At 35.7% G+C, this 21,367-nt stretch overlaps 2 protein-coding genes across 2 annotated transcripts; both read left to right on the top strand.

Moving 5' to 3' along the window:
* Nucleotides 1–419: 419 nt before the first annotated feature.
* LOC123674724 (SH3 domain-containing kinase-binding protein 1-like) lies at nt 420–17,569 on the top strand. The gene is made up of 4 exons (XM_045609730.1): nt 420–665; nt 739–1,170; nt 1,374–1,949; nt 14,156–17,569. Exons 2-4 carry the CDS (start codon nt 867–869, stop codon nt 14,968–14,970), a joined length of 1,695 nt encoding a protein of 564 aa, XP_045465686.1. The 5' UTR covers nt 420–665; nt 739–866; the 3' UTR covers nt 14,971–17,569.
* Nucleotides 17,570–18,435: 866 nt separating this feature from the next.
* On the top strand, nt 18,436–21,157 carry LOC123674966. Its single transcript, XM_045610155.1, has 3 exons — nt 18,436–18,562; nt 18,617–19,296; nt 20,323–21,157. Exons 1-3 carry the CDS (start codon nt 18,484–18,486, stop codon nt 21,064–21,066), a joined length of 1,503 nt encoding a protein of 500 aa, XP_045466111.1. The 5' UTR covers nt 18,436–18,483; the 3' UTR covers nt 21,067–21,157.
* Nucleotides 21,158–21,367: the final 210 nt, after the last annotated feature.

The raw sequence follows: 21,367 nt of genomic DNA, 5'->3' as shown, positions 1-21,367 counted from the left end.
AAATTCTTGAAAAATCAAAAATCTGGAGCCACCTCGAACCTAGTGACACCTATTACATAATAGAAAAACTAAAAAAAATCAGAATTACCTGATACAGAGTACTAATTTTCAAATCATTAACATTGTACATTCACCAGAAGATGGCCAAAACTAGAACTAAAAGAGTTTCAATTATTCTAATTGAATTTATTATTCAAAAGAGTAAGCAATTGGCGAGACTTGAAAAATTACCAAGAGGAATAATCAATTCATCTGACTTGAAATCAATCGAATAAAAATAATTTAAAAATGCTTAAGGAAATCTCAAATTAAGAGAATTGATTGGAGCAGTGCAACATATTTGAATCTCCCTCCTCACATACTATCCCTTCCCTACCCTGTCATTTTCCTGATTACAGTAAAATGTCAAATTCAGTCCAATAGGAATTGATCTGTGACACTGTGACGTAACAAACCTAGGAATTTCATTTTTATTCAGTTTGTTATAGGTTGCAGACAATGAAATAACAATAAAAAATTATAATCGTATGTGATGTATATTGACAGTGATGTGATTGTAAAAGACTAGTGACCTGTGTCATTGGGTTGTGAAACAAGAAACAAAATTTTTACAGTGGATTAATAGGAATGTGCAATGTTTTTCTTGCGTGTATAAATTAGTATTGGTAAGCAATATATTTTATGAATTTGACGTTAAGAAATGTATCAACTAAATATGAATCATTCTCCTTTTTACAGTTGAATTTTATCTTCCTGGATCCAAATATGCCACATTCATGAAATAAGTTATCAACCATTTATGATGTTATTCCTTTTGACAGATCCAATAAGAAAATTCTAACAGGTCGAATTAGGTTAGATCAGAAATGGATAAAGACACGGGTGATATCTTGAGAAATAAAAAAGATTCGAAAAGAATACGCCAGTGTAGAGTTGTATTCAGTTACAAACAAGACCATGAAGACGAACTAAATTTAAATGTTGGCGAAGTAATTGAAGTACTTGGTGAAGAAGAAGAGGGTTGGTGGAGAGGTGTATTAAATGGAAAAGTTGGAGTGTTTCCATCAAATTTTGTTGAAGAAATTCATACTGATAAGTTGAAAAATAGCAGGGAAGATTTGAATGTATCGAGTGAAGGAGATTCTAGCTTCACATCACCTCTGAAGCCTGGTGAGTTTGTTTAATCTTATCAGTTGTTTTTATTTGAATAACGAGATATATTAAATTCCTTCTGTAGCCTTTTTCTGAATTATTCATCTCACCTGAATGAATCAAAATTTTTATTTGTTTTAATAATGCCAGGGAAAAGTATGTGAACATTTATTGATTGTAAGTAATTACATATTTTTTGATTATTTTGTTTGCATTTCCAGCCAAAATATTGTGTGAAGTGAAGTATTCCTATAAAGCACAAAATGAGGATGAACTCAGCCTTAGAGAAGGAGACATCATTACACTACTCAGCAAAGATGGTCAAGACCCTGGCTGGTGGAAGGGTGAACTTAATGGAGCTGTTGGTGTTTTTCCTGACAATTTTGTGGTCATCCTACCCCTCAACCATGAGAAAGGTTCATCTGAAAAATCACCAATTCGTGATACACATGGAGTTAGACCAACTTCTATAGCCTCACAACGAAAGAGTTTAGATAATAAATTACAGAATCATAGTGAAAAAGTGGACAGTTTAGCTCAAGGTGATATTAAAGCAAGCCCACCAACAGTTCCCAGTAAAAAACCAACTATTTCGGTCAAGAAGTCCCCAAGTTCTAGTTCAAGTGGAAGTTTATTCTCTGGAATTAAGAAAAAAATTGTGGATGTTGTCGATGGAGCCACATCTAGCAAGTCTGCTTCGATAAAAATTGAAAGTGAAAATAGTGAAAACGTTTTTGATCAAGTGGAGAGAATTTCCATGTTGACTGATGTCAGGGCTACGAGGCCTAAAGCTCCAGGTTAGTGAAAAAAATATACATAATTCAATAATACATAAATAGTTATAATACTTTGAACAACATGATATTCACTGATATTTTTCATAGTTGTCTTGAATACATCTTGGCAACTACACTTATTATCTGAATGATGAATTAAGATTTCAAATACCTTATATTTATCAAAACAAGAAATTGCGAAACAGTTAAATGCAACACAAAAACATTTAAATAATAGGCCTGTTGTTCTTAATTGGAATACCTAATATCTGTAATTTATATCTTTCTCACTGTTATCAACTCGTAAACCTATTCCTACAAACTATAACCAAAAAATAATGACTGCTCTTTAAGTTTAATATAGAATTTTTTCTTTTCGAATATGTAGAACAACAAATGACCTTGGTTTTTATATCCACTACAGATGTCGAATTTCAAAAGATACATTTATCACAATCATAAATTTCCCTCATTTCAGATTTTGTTTATTGATTTGTTTATGCTTGGTGAAACATTATATCTACTTATCTTTGTTAATACTTAATACAAATCAACTCAAATTTACCGAAAATATTCCATTCAAAATGGATTCATTGATTTAATTAGAACTCAAAAAAATTACGCTTCAAAATATCAGCATAAAACATGAATTCAGATGTTCTGTGTTATTAGATTTTTTACTTTAACTTTGTGTTGTTTTTATAATCTCACAAAGAAAACTCGAATAAGGAATAAATAACGACAACAAATGCTGTCAATGATATTTTGAGTCATAAATAAAAATTGCAAATAATATTTGGGACTAAGAAAAACATTTTCTATTACCAATCTTATAGTTTCTTAATTTTTTATATTTTCTTTTCTGAACGAATGTCCTTGGGTTGCAATCCAGTCGCTGGATATCCATTAACAATTTTCAATATATTTTTCCACATATCGAAATATTAATAAACAACAATGTACAATTTTCTTCATAATTTGGTTCATGCTTATCTCTTATTTGATCAACCATTATATGCGGCATCTTGCAAGTGAATATTAATTTTCATATAGGCAATTAAACGAATTGAAGCAAAAGAAGCATGTAAATTTTCTCCTCAACCGTCTCAAGATCGAACAAGTGAAAGTTTAACAGTATACACGCAAGTATAAATTGCATAAATTAGCAAAGGTTTACAGTTATTTCCTGAACATATCGGAAACGTCATGTACTGTTAACGTCTCGGACTTAATCTGTTGGAGGGATAAGCGACTATATTGTGACCATATACATGAGAATATAACCTTAATTAGAACGCACATAATTAGAAATTGCCGCAAAAACTCTGCTCGCTAAACTAGGCGCATTTAATTGCTACATCAAGAAATTGCGGGCGTTTCAATTACAATGATTAACGAGCAAGTACTAAAATGAATACTGGGGAAACTTTCAATGAAGTCGAGTATAATAGTAAGTGCTTGTTTCGGACGGGCTGTGTTTTTATTGCGCGTGTCAACTAGACAATGCTATTTGGATGGAACGAAGTTGATTTGGATGGATTCATGGAAAAAATTGGAATTGTGAATTGAATGTGTTATTTGGCTTATTAAAGCAATAATATTCGCTACAGTTTATGTTGAATTTGCATAGAATGTTGATAGACCTAACCTAAACTAACCTAATTAATTGCAATCGGGCGATGACGCTTTCTATCAGAAATTATTTTACTATGTCGAGAATGTAACAGGCCAATTGAAAAGTCCCTGGTCTACCATAGTAAAACACATTTTTTTGGCAAAATTCTATTTTATTATTCAACATAGTTGCCCTCAAGGGCTATACAGCGCTATAGCGATCTTCCAACTTTTCGATACCATTTTTATAGTACGATTTGTCTTTCGCTTCAAAATGGGCCTCAGTTTCGGCGATTACTTCTTCATTGGCGTTAAATTTCTTTCCAGCGAGCGTTCTTTTAGGTCTGAGAACCGGAAAAAGTCGCTGGGGGCCAGATCTGGCGAATACGGTGGATGCAGAAGCAATTCGAAGCCCAATTCATGAAATTTTGCCATTGTTTTCATGGATTTGTGACACGGCGCATTGTCTTGATGAAACAGCACCTTTTTTTTCTTCAAATGGGGCCGTTTTTTAACGATTTCACCATTTAAACGATCCAATAACGACATAATAATCGCTCTCGTAATCGCTGTTGATGGCTTGGCCCTTTTGGAGGTAATCAATGAATATTATACTTTGCGCATCTCAGAATACAGATGCCATAACCTTGCCAGCTGACTTTTGTGTTTTTCCTCGCTTTGGATTCGGTTCATCGCGTGCAGTCCACTCAGCTGACTGTCGATTGGACTCCGGAGTGAAATGATGGAGCCATGTTTCATCCATTATAACATATCGATGCAAAAATTCAGGTTCATTGCATTTAAACAGCTTTAAACACTGCTCTGAATCATTACCACGTTGTTGCTTTTGATCGATTGTGAGCTCGCGCGGCACCCATTTTGCTCACAACTTTCTCATTTAGAAATATTCGTGAATGATATGATGTACACGTTCAGATGATATCTTCACAATATCTGCTATCTCGATCAACATCACTTTACGGTCATTCAAAATTATTTTGTGAACTTTTTTGATTTTTTCGTCGGTGACAGCCTCTTTTGGGCGTCCACTTCGTTCGCCGTCTTTGGTGCTCATTTCACCACGTTTAAACTTAGCATACCAATCAAAGATGGTTGATTTTCCTGGTGCAGACCCCGGAAACTCTTCTTCAAGTCAATATTTTGCTTCAACTGTATTTTTTCCCTTCGAAATGCAATATTTTATCAGCACACGGAATTATTTAGCTACACTCACAATGCAATATCTCACAAACTAATGGTCGGACTTCTGTCAAATTTTTACACGTATCGTAACTACACTACACTAACTAAAAATCATATGGATTTAATACTAGCACCGCTATCTGTCCATCAAACCGGGGACTTTTCAATTGGCCTAATTTACCAGATTTAATCAAAATCGGATTAGAATTTTAGAGATAGAGGCTTGTTCAAGGATTTACGAACATAAAAATGACTGAAACAAAACTAAATTTGGATTTCTAAGATTATATTTTCAAGAAGACCATTAGGATTACCTGAAGCAAGCAGTTTTTTCACTTTCTCAATTTCTGGGAATACCTAAATTGAAAACGAATGATATGATAATATTGAATCGATATTTTCCCGTGAAATCCCATGGTATTCAGTTTCCGAAGTTATTTCATTAATGCTGTATCTCCGAATTCTAATCCCATCCGATAATATTTATTCTTAGAAAGTTTCATTGAGAGTTTGATCTAATTAGATAAAGAAAATACCAATCCACCGTTTTAAAAGTTGCAGTTTTTTATGTTGTATATGATGGAAACTCGATTAGCACAGGTTTATCAGCAAATATGACTTATCTCCTGGCATGATTCACCACCTATTGAGCTCCAGCCGGTTAATTAACCATTCTAACACTGTGATTTCATCGCAGCAAGTCGCTAGCATCATCGCCTGAAATATTGGCTAGAATCTTAAGCAAATCCGCGTGAACTTTACATAACACTCGCATAGTTTAATGTTTAATGGGTTGAGTCATAGCAAAAGCGGCCTATACAGAGGTTCTCAATAAGAGGTTTCATTTTGAATTTCCCGCTATCAGGGCAACTGTCACTTTTGAAGCTGTCATCGTTTGACATTTGAAGAGTAAAAACTTTGACATTACTGAAAAGGCAACGATATACGCATCAAAAATGGTGAAAACTTCGAAAAGATCGTCGTGAAGCACCTTCTCGGTCGGCACTAGTGGCGAAAATGTGAAGATGTGAAGAATCGAAACCGGGTGCGTCGCTCAAGTACAACTGAGAATATTGCTGGTGTCGATTTTCGTCGTTCTTTGGAATTGAGCGTTTCACTAATGACATTAAACCGTATTTTGCATAAAGATTCAGGTCTTAAGGCTTTTAAAGTTCAGTTAATACAAGCACTCAAGCCGTTCGATCACCAGCAACGTCGTATGTTCATTGTTTGTGTCCTTGAAATGTATCAAAATGATATGGATTTTACCTCTAAGGCTACGTTTAAGCAGAGTTGTCGTATTTGGCACTCGGAAAATCCAAAAATGCTTGTTGAAAAGCCCCTCCATCCTCAATGTGTCACTCTTTGATGCGGTTTTTCTTGAAATAATATATTGTATCATTTCATTGATTGATTTTACTATGAAGATCACGAAAATGCTTTCAATTGGGCGATCAGTACATTAATTCAGAAATTATATGTAAAAATCTGAAATTTTCGAGAAAAAAATTGATAATATTCGTTATGCTGCAACTTATCCTCGACGTGAGCTACGCCCTTGAAACCACAGTATGTCTTAGATGGCAACTTGATGTTTAGAAACGTTTTTATTTGAGGGGTCTGTGACGAATAATTCAGGAGATATAACGATTTTTCGAGGCAAATTCAATTTTTTCCCTAATTTCGAGTTCAAATTTCCTCAAAACCGTGAGCTCTACGAAGAACCGGTGAGTGGTGCCAGAATTGACGACCTCTGATTAGTTGAATTTCTATCTCACCTGGAAAATTTCCGTGAAATTTTCCGTACCCTTAGAAAGTTGAAAAAAAAATTAATATTCTTTCAAGGGAATATTGTATCATTTTATTGATTGATTCTGCTATGAAGATCACGAAAATGCTTACATTTGGGCGATCAGTACATTATTTCAGAAATTATAGGTAAAAATCTGAAATTTTCGAGAAAAAAATTGGCTGAGGCTGCAACTTCTCCTGAACATAAGCTACGCCCTTGAATCCTGAGTATGTTTCAGATCGGAAATTGATGTTTGAAAAACGTTTTTATTTTAGGGGTCTGTGAGGAATATTTCAGAGGATATAACGATTTTTGTATAGAGATTCAATTTTTTCGGTTTTCTCCCAAATTTTGAATTCAAATTTTTCTTAAACTGTAGGTTCTACGAAAAATCGATGGGAGGAGTTGGGATTGACGGTCCATGCTGCTTCGAATTTCGATCTCGCCTGAAAATGTTTGGCCTCCGAGTTCTTGTGATTTAACACCTTTAGAATTTTTTTCGGGCTACGTGAAAGATAGGTCTATGCCAAGGTCGATTCCAGACCTTGAATATGAAATTCTTGAAGATATCGAGGAGATATAGCCGGAAATATGCGAAGTGGTCATGGAATTTTTCTTGCAAAGGGTATAGTCCTGCAAACGTAGCTGTGACTGCCATTTGGCTGATACATTGTTTTCCTCATCCATTGATTTCCTTCAAAATATACTCGTTTTTTCAATATCAAAATGAAACCACTTATTGGAAAACCCTCTACAAAATTCCAACTTGCAATTGCTACGATTTCATTCTTTTTATATTCGCAACGATAAATTCTTCGAGGGACATTCCACAGCTAACATTTTGGAATGCGTGGAACCTAAAAACATTGAAAGTTTAATTGCTCATTACCATACCGCCTAAGAAACCATAGACTCTTCCAGGTAATTATCAGATGATGAGATTGCGCTTGTACGGGCTTTTTTCGTCCATCGAACTGCGTAAATGAAACTCCTCTGTGGACCGTTGCATATCGATGGCTACGGAGAGATTGTCTGTGGTTTTCCATAGAAAATGGTCGCAAAGGCTGCGTTCGATTTGATCGTTTCCGTGCAGTGGTAGCGGCCTAGAAATGGGAGAATATTCAAAGATCATGCCACTAATTGATCTGCAATAATCTTGCACGAGCGGTACCTGCCGGAACCGTTAGATTTTACTTGGTAATAATAGGCGCCAGATGGATGCGGTAGCCTCTGTAAAAAAGTCTCCCACCATAGAATTGCGAGGAGAAACTTGGTTTACTTCTTGCATAGATCGCGATTTTCTGTTTGCGATGAGGTTAGGATGTGTTGAAAGGGGACATAAATGAGATTAGTTTATTGAGTGTTTATCATTATTAAAAGTAGTAATTTTTGCCAAGTAGCAACTGATTTTGGTTTATTATATTCGATAGTGAAAATTTTAACAAGGAATCGGAAATTGATCCATACTGCAAACAGTCTTATATTTGTAGAATAGAAAATGAAAAAGGTTTTTTCGAAACAAACATTTTATGCAGAAATATTCAAAAAAATTTGAGTCCCCATCGCCACCATTTTTTCATAAGAATCCTATTAACTCATGAACCATTGTCTTTTTACCCAAGGTACTTAAAGCGTATTGCTGAAATTTTCATAAAAAAACTATCTAATGATGCAAAAATATAATGGGTGTGCCATTTGTAATAAGGAAATAGTAGTCCGTTTCCGGTATAGCCGGAAGTTGTAGAGATCTAAAACTATTTTAGGGAGAAAGATCATTGTCTCAAACCCCAACATACAAATTTTCAGCACAAAATTGTGATCAGTTTTCCATAAATTCCCAATAGGTCATCGTGTTGAATCACCCTGTATATCAAATCAAAAGATTCTTTTATTCTTGAAATCAGTTGAATTATGTTCCTACGTAGACGTACTTATAATATTAATGTAGGATATAGGTAAGGACCTTTATGAGGTTCTGTGAATCACTAGCTACTGGGCGTTCTTGCTTTCATGACGCTCGGTAGGTATATGACCTCAAACCTTCAATTAATCTACATATATACTTCCGTCACCCAAACGCCCCTATGGGTTATTTTTATAACAGGCCTCTGATTATGTAAATCTCTGTCGCGTAGAATCATTCATACGGTACCACATTACTCGTCATTTAAAAATTTCGAAGGGGGGCCGTATGTCCCCCTTTTCCGGTGGCACCGGTGATAAACCTGCCGATTCTACGATTTGAGCATAACAAGCATAAACCAGGAATATTTACCGAAAATATATTTTTCCTACAACTGCTATGGAAAGTAGAGTATTCTAAGGCTTGCGTCGAAGCCTTTTCTAAACGAAAACGAATCGAACCTATCTTCATAGGAAAAAAAAATCTGAATGGGTCCAGCCTCGGGTGCAGCTATCATCTATCAACATTCCTCATAGAGCTTGTAAAGGGTGTTTTTTTAGAGCTATAGAACTTTAAATTGCAATAAAACAACGATGGATTATTCGATTGAAATGAATTTTATTTATCCGCAAGATAATCTTGTGGCATTACATTTTAAATATGATTTCTGGCATATGACCGCCACGGCTGGCTCGGATGTAGTCCAATCTGGACGTCCAATTTTCGATGACTTTTTCCAACATTTCTGGCCGTATATCGGCAATAACACGACGAATGTTGTCTTCCAAATGGTCAAGGGTTTGTGGCTTATCCGCATAGACCAATGACTTTACAAAGCCCCACAGAGAGTAGTCTAGCGTTGTTAAATCACAAGATCTTGGAGGCCAATTCACAGGTCCAAAACGTGAAATTAGGCGGTCACCAAACGTGTCTTTCAATAAATCGATTGTGGCACAAGCTGTGTGACATGTTGTGCCGTCTTGTTTGAAACACAGCTCCTGGACATCATGGTTGTTCAATTCAGGAATGAAAAATTTAGTAATCATGGCTCTATACCAATCACCATTGACTGTAACGTTCTGGCCATCATCGTTTTTGAAGATCTACGGACCAATGATTCCACCAGCCCATAAAGCGCACCAAACAGTCAGTAAATCTGGATGTAACGGTGTTTCGACATACACTTGAGAATTAGCTTCACTCCAAATGTGGCAGTTTTGTTTGTTGATGTAGCCATTCAACTAGAAGTGCGCTTCATCGCTAAACAAAATAAAATGGACGTAGTGCGCGATACGTATTCCGCACAGAACCATTATTTTCGAAATGAAATTGCACTATTTGCAAGCGTTGTTCAGGCGTGAGTCTATTCATGATGAATTGCCAAACCAAACTGAGAATAAATCACTTGACAGCTGTTAAATCGGTCGTCATCTTGAACAGTAATACCAACTTAAAGTTATATATATCGAAAAAAAACACCCTATAGGTCATACTGTAGGTACTTATATGGTATCCATGTTTTCTAGAAAACACACACGTTATCAATTTTTGCACGATGGTTTCAAATTTTGCAGTTTTCGCCGATGCACACCGTCTCCGGACGTTCCGGCAACGCCGCCAACTCCAACGGTCGGTGGCCGATAAATCCTGCTCACACGAGGGCCATCGCGCGTCGTTGAACTTCCCGTCTAACTGTGACTCACCCACGCCGCGAGATCAAAACAACGGCCTGTGTCTCTCTCGACATGGGAGAAAGACGTGGATGGGTTTGGGATTTTTTTTTTCGACGACGACAGGTTGACACACACGGCCCCGGGCGCGGAGGCGAAGTAGGTGATTGGATCAAGAGGGCGTTCGACGATGGTTTTCACAGGCGGCGTTGGACCTCTTATACGAGAGGTGGACGCCAAGCGAAAATCAAGATGTTGGTCGACGATGCGTCGTTTTTAGCATGTTTAGTCTTCGGTGTTTGGTGTTTGGTGTTTGTATCTCTTGTCTGGTTATGATGTCTTCCGGTTGCGGTCTTCGTCTTCATTGGATCTTGCCAGGTTTTGATTCATTATTTTTGACTAGCATACGCCTGTTCGCTACCTAAAATAACTATTAATTTTTCGTATTCAAGAGGGGTTTATACCACGTGTCATTTGCGTGATCTGCTAAAGTTTACCTACTTCTTTTCCCTCAACATTTTAGAGATCCCACCACTTTTCAGGATGGGTGAAGCAATCTCAAACGTTCTTCTGAATTTCCGACCTTTTTTACCACATGCAAGAATTCAAAATATAGGGTGTTTTTTTTTAGGTATATAACTTAAAGTTGGCATTACTGTTCAAGATGGCGACCGATTCAACAGCTGTCCAGTGATTTATTCTCAGTTTGATTTGGCAATTCATCATGAATAGACTCACGCCTGAACAACGTTTGCAAATAGTGCAAATTCATTTCGAAAATAATGGTTCTGTGCGGAATACGTATCGCGCACTACGTCCATTTGCGATGAAGCGCACTTCTGGTTGAATGGCTACGTCAACAAACAGAACTGCCGCATTTAGAGTGAAGCTAATCCTCAAGTGTATGTCGAAACACCGTTACATCCAGAAAAACTGACTGTTTGGTGCGCTTTAGGGGCTGGTGGAATCATCGGTCCGTACTTCTTCAAAAACGATGATGGCCAGAACGTTACAGTCAATGGTGATCGGTATAGAGCCATGATTACTAACTATTTCATTCCTGAATTGAAAAACCATGATGTCCAGGAGCTGTGGTTCCAACAAGACGGCGCAACATGTCACACAGCTCGTGCCACAATCTATTTATTGAAAGACACGTTTGGTGACCGCCTAATTTCACGTTTTGCACCTGTGAATTGGCCCTCAAGATTTTGTGATTTAACACCGCTAGACTACTTTCTGTGGGGCTATGTAAAGTCATTAGTCTATGCGGATAAGCTACAAACCCTTGACCATTTGGAAGACAACATTCGCCATGTTATTGCCGATATACGGCCACAAATGTTGGAAAAAGTCATCGAAAATTGGACGTCCAGATTGGACTACATCCGAGCCAGCCGTGGCAGTCATATGCCAGAAATCATATTTAAAATGTAATGCCACAAGATTATCTTACGGATAAATAAAATTCATGTCAATCGAATAATCCATCGTTGTTTTATTGCAATTTAAAGTGCTATAGCTCTAAAAAAACACCCTTTACATTTTTACGTATTTATTTTCAATTTTATAAAAACAATATCTTCAACCTTTGACAAGACTTTGTGTATTGTATTTTTATATGAAAATTCATTAAAAAGGAAATGTTTGTTCGGAAAGTTATATTAAGCATATATTTATTCTTCAATAAAAAGTTCATACAATTATTTTTTTTTCATTTCAAAAAAAGTTAATAAATAAGGACTTTCCGCAATGAGGAACTTTTTGAAATGAATAATAGTGAAAACCTCGAATAAATCGATGGTCTTTACCTTAAAATAAATCGTTTTAATTTTTCAACTGACTGCTGAATCAGGGTTTTCCGAGTATTTGCTTGTGATAACAACTCTCTAGTTTTTATCACAAGCAAATGCTCGGAAAAACCAGATTCAGCAGTCAGTTAAAAAATTAGATACTCTCTAGTATATTTGGCAGTTTCGTAGATAAGAGTATACAGGGTGTTCCAAAGTCGATGCTCACTGGAAGCATCTCGAGAACTATAAGACTTGGTTCCTTGATCCCATTTTTCGGAATAATGAGATATCAGAAAGCAGATTCTAGATATCTCGTTGTCTAGTAGGGAAATATCAAGAACTATCGGAGAAGAAAACAAATAGCTCATTTAGTCCTTCTTTTCTGACTACTCCAATTCCGAAGACAGAAATTATTTTTAAAATCGATTTCGATGATCTATCATTTTCAATAATTCGAATTAACAATTTATTGTCACTTTCTAGAGGTACTTTTTATGGGTAATTCAAAAGAGTTTTAGTTTGATTTTTTTTGCATGCGTATGAAAGTGTTACAATACCGGAAATATCATACTGTAGTGGTAGAAGCGAAGAAAGGAGAAATATAGTGCCATAACCATTGGCACAGTATTTTTGTTGTCCACTCTTTTTATATGATTAATTTATTCAGTCTAGAGACTTACAGTTTAGATTCCTTCGTTTTAAGCGTGAATAAGTAACTTAAAACGTTGCAAATCTTACACTCCGGTTTATCATTTTCCTGGTGAGATATTTTAATCCATTGATAAAAACAACACTTGATAAATTTACTCAAGGATTAGGTATTTCCGCTATCTTAAAGAATATTTCATTCTATTCGTTAGCTTGAAAAGCAATAAGATACCGTGAGAGTTGGCCTTATATTATTTTCTACATAAAGGAAAATGAGAACAAAATAATAACTTATACCAAAAATGCATTGCAGGCCACCCTGGACATAGTGTTTGTCTGTCGGTCTATGTGTCTGCACATCCACCACGGTAACAGTCTTAATTTTTAAAATTCTTATCCGATTTCAATCAAATTTAGTTTTTTTTTGTTGGTAGTTTAGTAGTTTTTCCATGTTAAGTGAGCGCGTTTAGCATGCGCAATGGTGAAATTCCTGGTATTTCCATATATGCTGTTCTATTGGTTCGATTATAATGTTAAATAAGTATTTCTTATTATTTTTTTATTATTATAAAAGAATTGGTGCAAGAATTCTTGATCTTTTTTGAAGCCATAAGGATGGCTTCCATGAAATATAATAGTAGCTATATCGCATCTATCTTTCTAGCTTGAATCCTTTGTATTTACTTGTACCACAAAGAATTGTACAATTCATTTCAAGTCTTGTTTTAGTGAGATGACTTCATAATCTCATTATTTTCACGTCTAAAGTAAAAACACAATTATCCGGATATAATAACCTTGCGAAATTCTTAGCTTTTCTCAAAAATCCCCAGGAAGTTGAATAAACCCGTCGGTGTTGAAACTGACGCAGGTGTACCACAAGAATGAGTCCTTGGTCCCCCTTCATACACGACTCCATTTTTGCCTTATCTGTCGCTTGGTTACGACTCGTTTATTATGTAAAATTCAACGAGAACACGGATTTGAATCTTTTTTTCATTCAAATTACGCCGACTTTCGATTAATCTGCCTAGAATATGACATGAGTTGTTGAAGAGCACCGCATCCGTCTAGAGGTCAAACGTAATCTTGTCCGTTTTCCTCGTGTTTGAAATTGCCTGGCCAACGTGATTCACAATGGAATACTTCAAGAGTGCCGTGTGCACGAGGAAGAATTTTCACAATGGAAAATGGTCTATTGAAACAGGAAACGTCTTCTGCAGGAACAGAATCAGACAATGGACGATTGGACTCGTGAACCGTGGAAATATTCCTTTGTTATTCGTCTTAAAGCTTCAATTAATTTGTGTCGAGGAAAAATGTTTCACTTCTCGGTTGAAGTGACCAATTATTAATGTATAGGTGCCCGCACATTTCCTTGCGTAAATTGTATCTTTATCTTTTGGCATTATTCAGGGGTCGGTTGGTGGCTCATTACTGTTTACATTGCGTGATATGAATGTGTGAACACGATCGCTTCGTATGCATTAGTGGTCTTGGTTTCTTTATTCCAATCAATTATGATCTTCATAGTTCGTTCAGTTACCATATTTATCGTTGTGATTAGATAAAATTACTGTTCTAATTGATTAATATTTTTGCAGCAGGCAGACGACCACCAAGCATGGTGTTCAAAGAGGAGGAACCGCCAATACCGAACGGCAACGCTCCTGTGGAACCCCTCAATCTGGAAATTCTTTCGGAACTAACAACTTCGACTTCTTCGGATACGGACGCCACTGAAGTGAAACCGAAACTCAGAGAATGGGAGAAGCACAAAGCCCCTTGGCTCGAAGAGATGAAACTCAACCAAGCCAAGAGAACTTCGCCATCGCCTGGACCACAAGAGAAGCCCAAGTTCACTACCAACGACAACAAGGAGGAGGAAACGAAGCTGGAGACCAAGCAGCCGAAACTTGAATCGGAGATGTCCAAGAGTCTGACGTCGCTGAGTAGTACCACGCCATTGAGTTCTAAGATTAAGGAGAACGATAAAGCGCCTCTCAGACCAAAACCTAACCTTCCAAACATCCCACCGAGCCAAAGACCCGCTACCATACAGACTATTTCTCCGCTGATTCCTTCTCCTGAAGTTACCCAAAAACCTTTAACTCCCTCCTACGTGAAGACCAATCAGGTCTCTAAGACTACACCTCCCACTTCTTTGCACAGGGCTGAGAAAACTCTGGCGAACGAAGTCTCGAAGAGTTTTGATCAAGATGTTACGATCACCTTCAAGCAGTACACAGACTTAGTGGAGAGGATTCACAAGCTGGAGTTGCTTGTAGAGAAGCAGAACGTTATACATATGGCTGCTATAGACGAGCTGAAAGGTAAACTACAACTGGAGACTGAGCTGAGACATATGCTTCAGGTACAGTTGGAAAAGGTAGCCTCTCATAATCTTATGCAAGTTTAGGAAAGCTTTTTCTAGCCGAGTCCAAATTGTTCCTTCCAATGTATTGAGAATTAATGAGTGTTCCTACTGAGCCACAATACCTTTAGTTATAGTTTCCAGCTTTTGTATATCAGTCTAAAACATTGGAAAACGATCCACTGAGCATGGCAGTATTACTTAATGGTTTGATTCGTAATTTGGGAACTTTGTAAGGGTAAGGCTGTTGAAAAGTAAACTGATCCAATAATTCTTAACTCGGCTGTTTGTATTTTGAACCTTTCTGCTTTTAGCTCATGCAATCGAAATCTCCAGATGTTTCAATTTTTACGTGCCATATAATCTTGGCGTTGATTCACTTCTCTTTTGAGGTCACTTGAGACTGCTTTATCAATTGGAAAATTCTAAAATCGGTGTTGAGGTATACAAATTTATTGAATGCAACCTCCTTTTGCACTTCCAAAAATAATAATAATGATAATAAATCGCCTTTATTATTTATTTATTATTATAATAAATGTAGATAGATTTGAGAGGCTGCTGGCGAAACAATAATAAGCCATCGATAATTTTACAAATTTTATAATTTACACTGTATCTTTCTGCATCTAATTTTCTTATATTGTATTTATTTCTAACTTATTCTATTTATTTTGTAAGGGATAGCTACTTAAAACATTTCCATTTTTTCTATAAATTGTGATAAGATCTATTATTTCTTTGCTCAAAGTTTTTTTTATGATACTTGAATGAGTTTTTCTGATGTTATTTTCTGTAACAAGAATATTTTTGTGTCTGTATCATTTATCTCTGCAAACCGTACTATTTTGGTGCTTTAGAATGTAGCATTTCCCAATTCGTACTATTTTTTTTATGCTTTTTCAACCTAATTTTTATTAACCTTGAAAATATTATAATTATATACTGCTAAAATTCTTCTAACAAATTAATCTTATATTATGTTTTAAAATTTTAAACAGTATTTTATTGTAATTTATTGTATATCTTAGTTCAAAAAATGATTTTTTTGGTTGAAAGGTTTGGACATTCCTTGCCTTGTTGGAATTATTCTGAAGGAGATTCATGTCAATTTGTGTTGTGTTCAGATTTCTTAGAGAGCATAAATATAGAAATAGTAATTGACGAAATTAACATAATTTAATTGTCACAGGAATCCAGAGGAACGTCATCAACATACGAATCTAGAAGGATTGATTATGGAAGATTCCAATGGAGAGAACATATTCAAGTACATGTTTATAACATAATTTTTATTATAACTACAGTTGTAGGAGTTACGACCATGCTTCTAACATATTATTGGGGCGAAAAATATTGTAAAGGATATTCTTTGAACAAAATTTGGACAGAAGTCAATTGGCATCCTTTACTTATGATTGTAGGATTCACCTTCATCTATGCTCAAGGATTTTTGTTTGAGTACACCGCTCGAAATTTACCACAATGGTGTGGAACCTATATACCAACCAGCGATATATTCTGGTTTACTCTAATCACCAAAGCACTGGCTTTCGTCATGGTTGTGCTTGGTTTGCAAGTGGCTTTCGATTTTGGCGACAAGTTCAAGCCTCCGAAGCCTCACGTTTTTACTCTCCATGCGTGGATTGGAATTGGTTCTGTTGTATTGCTATCTTTAGACCTTCTTTTAGATTTGAAATGGTTTTTTATAAACCAAATACCTGATTTCCATCGTGATGTTCTTATTATGCTCTCTTGGATGATGAGTACTATGTGTTTTGTAACGTCTTTTAATTCTTCCATTACTGGTTTCATGGAAGATGCGCTGTTTATATATCGTGTGAACTATAGTCAATTGACTCCAGGCGCTATCGTCTTGAATTTAATTAGTGTGCTTGTTCTTTTATTTGGGGTTATGGTTTTACATTTGTCGAGGAAAATGCGTCAGGTGGGCAAATTTGTGGATATAATAGAAAATGTAGATTAATATTTAAGAGTTGTCATGTACATTCCAAAATGTTGTGTTAATTTTTTTTATTGAAAATTTGTAAATACATATAATTAATGGATTCAGTCCTTACTTGATAGAAATTTTTTATAGATAAAATAATAGAACTAAGTTATTTCCACTAAGATTAGAGGGAATTACTTTGTGTTATTATTTTACATATATTTAAGATCGTTTACTTTTATCGAGAGCTCATAGGTATTCTTAAAAAGATAGTTCATGATTTTCCCTCCATTTGAACCTCCTTCAGATATATTTTCAGACAAATTGAAATCGGCCATAGATTTTCATCTGAAAATGTTATTTTCATATTCAGTTAGCAGTAAATATACCTTGTAGTCAATTAACCTGGATTAATTATTTGTTAAGGATGAAATAATTGGTAAATAAATATTTATTCGTACTCACACAAAATAATTGTTAAAACAGAGTTACAATGAATTATGTTCATAAGTAATAGTGATACAGAGCTCAACTTTGGAGCGATTTGCTGAAATGCAGCATTGTATATATTCTCAAGAGATAAGCTTTTACCTATATATTTTACAACATTCCAGATGTATATAACTATTCAATGAAAAATGTACTTAGAAAGCGTTGTTGATTTATAACGATAATTATAATTATATATTTTAATTTTGGTTTTATTGAATCCTACGCAATAAACTAATCTTATTACTGAGCGCCTAAGACAAATTTTAGGAAAATATGATTCTGAATAGGCTAAGTTACAGAATTTTTAAATCCCCTCTAATTATATCCCGTTATTTTTAATGAGCACATAAAAAGTGGAAATTTATTATTTGCATAAATATTTTTCTATAATAGCAATCCATTTGAAGTTTGAATTCAATATTGTTTCGAATCCTCTTAGTTTTCAATGAAATCCGCAGGAAAACAAAAGGATAAAAATACAAATCTGTTCACTTCAAATTGAGATCATCATAAGTTCGCCCAATTCAGTTTGCTTCTCAAATTTCAAAACTAGAGATTCGATCGACATGAAATTCGCTCAATCCGAACCATAGATTACAAGAAGAATAAAAAAAAATTATCAAATATTTCAATTTTGGCCTTAAGGTATTTTATATGATATAACAATTTCAAGTTAATCACATAATCAGAGCCAAAGAAAAGTCAAGAAGTATCTTGAAAAAATTATTGGGTATTACTTTTTCAAGATAATTCTTGAATTTTCATTGGCTCTGATTATGTTCCGTGGTTATCGAAAATGTTGAATGTATAGTCACAGACTAAGTAATAAGTAGTAATCTGTGGTATAGTATTGATAGAATCACCATTTCTAGCTTCATGCGAAATTAGCGTAACTAGAACCAAAGAGAATTCAAGAATATCGAAAACTGATATTTTAGTGACAACAGACCCGACCAATTTGAATATTGAAATTGCTATTCAATTCCACTATTTGACTTAATAAAGTTTCACAAAGTACTATGCATAACGTCATGTCTGCAATGGGACGAAGGATATAATATGAAATAATTATTTTTTTTAATCGTAACATTTCTCTATGCATTTTTGCAAAATGCATGAAATCCGCAATGACGTTTCTAATTTCTTTCGAAATCGAAACTATGAAACGGTATTTTACCAACCAAAACTCCAAGGGTAAGATACTTTCAATTTCCATTACTCTTAATTTATAATTGAACTCTACTTCAGGATATGATGTACCAGATGAGTTGGATGTCAGAGATCGATCAGTTGAAGATACAAGCACTCTATCTACCACAGCATCCACAAAAATACGGAGCTCTTTATCATCGTTAGAAGCCTCGGGAAACGAATCTTGGCCAACCTGGCGTTCTGTCAATGCAAAAACTGTTGCCAAAACTATACATAACCGAACTGATTCATATAAGTTAGCCTTCCCGCTTAATCGCGAAAACCTTGCTAAACATAAGGAGAATACAATTCCTAACTATATTAGATCGCAATTGAAAAGTTCTTATATTGAAGGAACTAACCTCAAACACCCAGATCCAAAACCTCGCCAAAAACTACAAACTAAAAAACACGACTCCTTTCCACCATTTTATAAGTCACCAGTGGAATCAATTTATGCTCCAAAACGTGCAAATAAAACCACAGATACTGTACCTAAGAAAACAAAATCTGTCTTCTGTAAACAATCTTCCGTATCTAAATCTTTGAAAGAGCTGCTAAACGATAATGAGGAAGAGTCAAAGCAAAGAGTTTCCTTTAGTCAGTATGCCCAACTTAATGATAGACTTGAAAGGATGGAGAATCTCCTCAACAACGAGAAAAAATTATCTGAGGAATCGAGCGATTTGAAGAAAATCAAGAGTGAAAGTATAAATGAACATCCTTCCTTCGTTCACGTAAGTTTTCCAAATATAGTTAAAATAATAATAATGATAAATCGACTTTATTCAACAAATGTACATACATTTGCCCTGAAAAGGCGCATTGGACATGTGTACAGAAATTTAGTAGAACTCTGACTTGAACATATAATGTCTCCTTATAGTTGGTGGTCTTATTGCCCGATGGGGTAAAGCTTTACTCATCCCGGGTATTAGCATTATCGAAATGGTCTACAAAATGTATTTGCACCGACAGTGTTCTGTCGCCCGAAGCTCAGCTCGTGGCAACTTCAAGAGCTTTTTGGTATAGGTCGGTGAAAGCACCACAAATTTATTTGCCTGCCAAGACCAGGAGTATTCCTGCTAAGGGTCATTTTATTGTACAACTCTCATTGTTGGACCGCTACTTTATATTGGTATTTTCCAAGCCTAAAGAAAGGCTCAGGTCCAACAGGTATTAACCTGTCATTTCCTTCAATACCACAATGCCCAGGTGCCCATAGTAAACTTACTTTATTGCCTTCATTCAGTTGCTTTGAGGTTTTACGACACTCCCATATAACAGAAACCCCTGGCTTTCCGTAGTAATATGAATATGCGCCCCTTTGAGGTTTATTTTAACACACTCTTGAAGGTATAGACAGCTAGTGTCTCAGTCTAGAGATACTCAGTTCAGGTCCGTATACCTTAATGTATGTGCCTCTCTGTCATTTTGATCCATCGGTTTATCATAAGAAGGACTTTATGTCCAACCGATTTACGAAGTTTATTGAACTGAAACAATCATCAATGTCTATTCCAAAGGGCGTTTCAACATCTAAGGAAGTGGGCATCACTTCCGATGGTTTTGCCAAGAAGTTTGAGTCTAATTGATTCAGTATTCTCGTATGCCCAACCCAGCTTTTAATAATTAGTTACATTTGTCATTCAAAAATCCTTGGATACTAGTTAATTCCTTGTGCTTGCTCCTAAACACATAATGCAGAAGGTTGGACTTACTACAAGAAATTCACCAAAAACTGACTCGTTTTCTATTTCCAGGATGTCACCTATCACCCCATAGCTGATCATTTACCTCGCCCTACTCCTGCTCCAAGAGTACGTCGACTACAAATCCACACAGAAATACTTCAATACTTTGTGTTGTACGGAGTCATAACGGCACTTGGAATCATTATGATTGCAATGACTGCATTTTGGGTGTTCGTGTACCAAGGGGGCTTTTCAGATCTAATAAATCTCCACATAATGCTTTCCATGACGGGTTTCATCCAAACCACCCAAGGTATATTGGTCATTCGCACCACTAAATACGTAGCTAAAGAGGACAGCTTGGATAGTATTTGGACTGCAAATATTTTACACACTATTCTTCATTCGATCGCTTTGGTGGTGGATAGTATCAGTATAGCTATGGCTTACCTGTCCCGAAGTTATTCCACACCTCCAGCCAGTAATATGTATACTCTTCATGCTTGGATCGGTATGATTACCTTTGCCGTCTACATTTTGATTTGGTTATGGAGTTTATCGTTTTTCTTTCCTCAATTACAATTTATACCAATGAGAATCGCTATATCTATTCACGTGGCTCTTGGTATGACGCTGTTCTTTACGCTTCTTTCCTCTTGTCTTTCTGGCTTTATGGAAGAGATCATGTGGTCTTTAGGAGGAACATATTCTAAGTTTCCTCCTGCTGGTGTCTTGGTGAATAGCATAGGTGTTTTGATGATGGTTTACTGTGGTGTTTTTATTTACATTCTCCAGACCGTTAAAGATTTATAAGTATTTATGGTATTATTAGTAGTTGAAAAGATTGATTTGTTAATTGTTACAATTATAGTTGAAATATATATTTCAAATAAACGTTTCCTTATATGTATTTTCATTCTTCAGTAAATGAAACCAAGGAGGAAAAAGCAAACTTGTGGTCTTTCGTTGGAGATTGTCAAGAGAGGTTAAGCAAGGTAAGTGCTTAGAGTGTTCTTTGATCTTGCAGTGGATATTATACTTTCATGCAAGGTGATTTAAACGAAAAATCTCGAAGTATACATCGAAAACATAAATTTTGAAATGAAGATTATGC

The sequence above is a fragment of the Harmonia axyridis genome, chromosome 3 (genome assembly GCF_914767665.1).
Source record: "Harmonia axyridis chromosome 3, icHarAxyr1.1, whole genome shotgun sequence".
Lineage (NCBI taxonomy): Eukaryota > Metazoa > Arthropoda > Insecta > Coleoptera > Coccinellidae > Harmonia > Harmonia axyridis.
The sequence above is the reverse complement of the archived record's forward strand: the minus strand, read 5'-3'. Positions and strand labels throughout refer to the sequence as shown.

What these genes read in the sequence shown, in the direction of transcription:
- LOC123674724 (XM_045609730.1), top strand. Translation starts at nt 867, where the DNA reads ATGGATAAAGACACGGGTGATATCTTGAGAAATAAAAAAGATTCGAAA. An exon ending in CACATCACCTCTGAAGCCTG is followed by an intron (nt 1,171 to 1,373) that starts GTGAGTTTGTTT and finishes TTGCATTTCCAG; the next exon opens with CCAAAATATTGTGTGAAGTG. An exon ending in TACGAGGCCTAAAGCTCCAG is followed by an intron (nt 1,950 to 14,155) that starts GTTAGTGAAAAA and finishes ATATTTTTGCAG; the next exon opens with CAGGCAGACGACCACCAAGC.
- LOC123674966 (XM_045610155.1), top strand. Translation starts at nt 18,484, where the DNA reads ATGAAATCCGCAATGACGTTTCTAATTTCTTTCGAAATCGAAACTATG. An exon ending in TACCAACCAAAACTCCAAGG is followed by an intron (nt 18,563 to 18,616) that starts GTAAGATACTTT and finishes ACTCTACTTCAG; the next exon opens with GATATGATGTACCAGATGAG. An exon ending in AACATCCTTCCTTCGTTCAC is followed by an intron (nt 19,297 to 20,322) that starts GTAAGTTTTCCA and finishes TTCTATTTCCAG; the next exon opens with GATGTCACCTATCACCCCAT.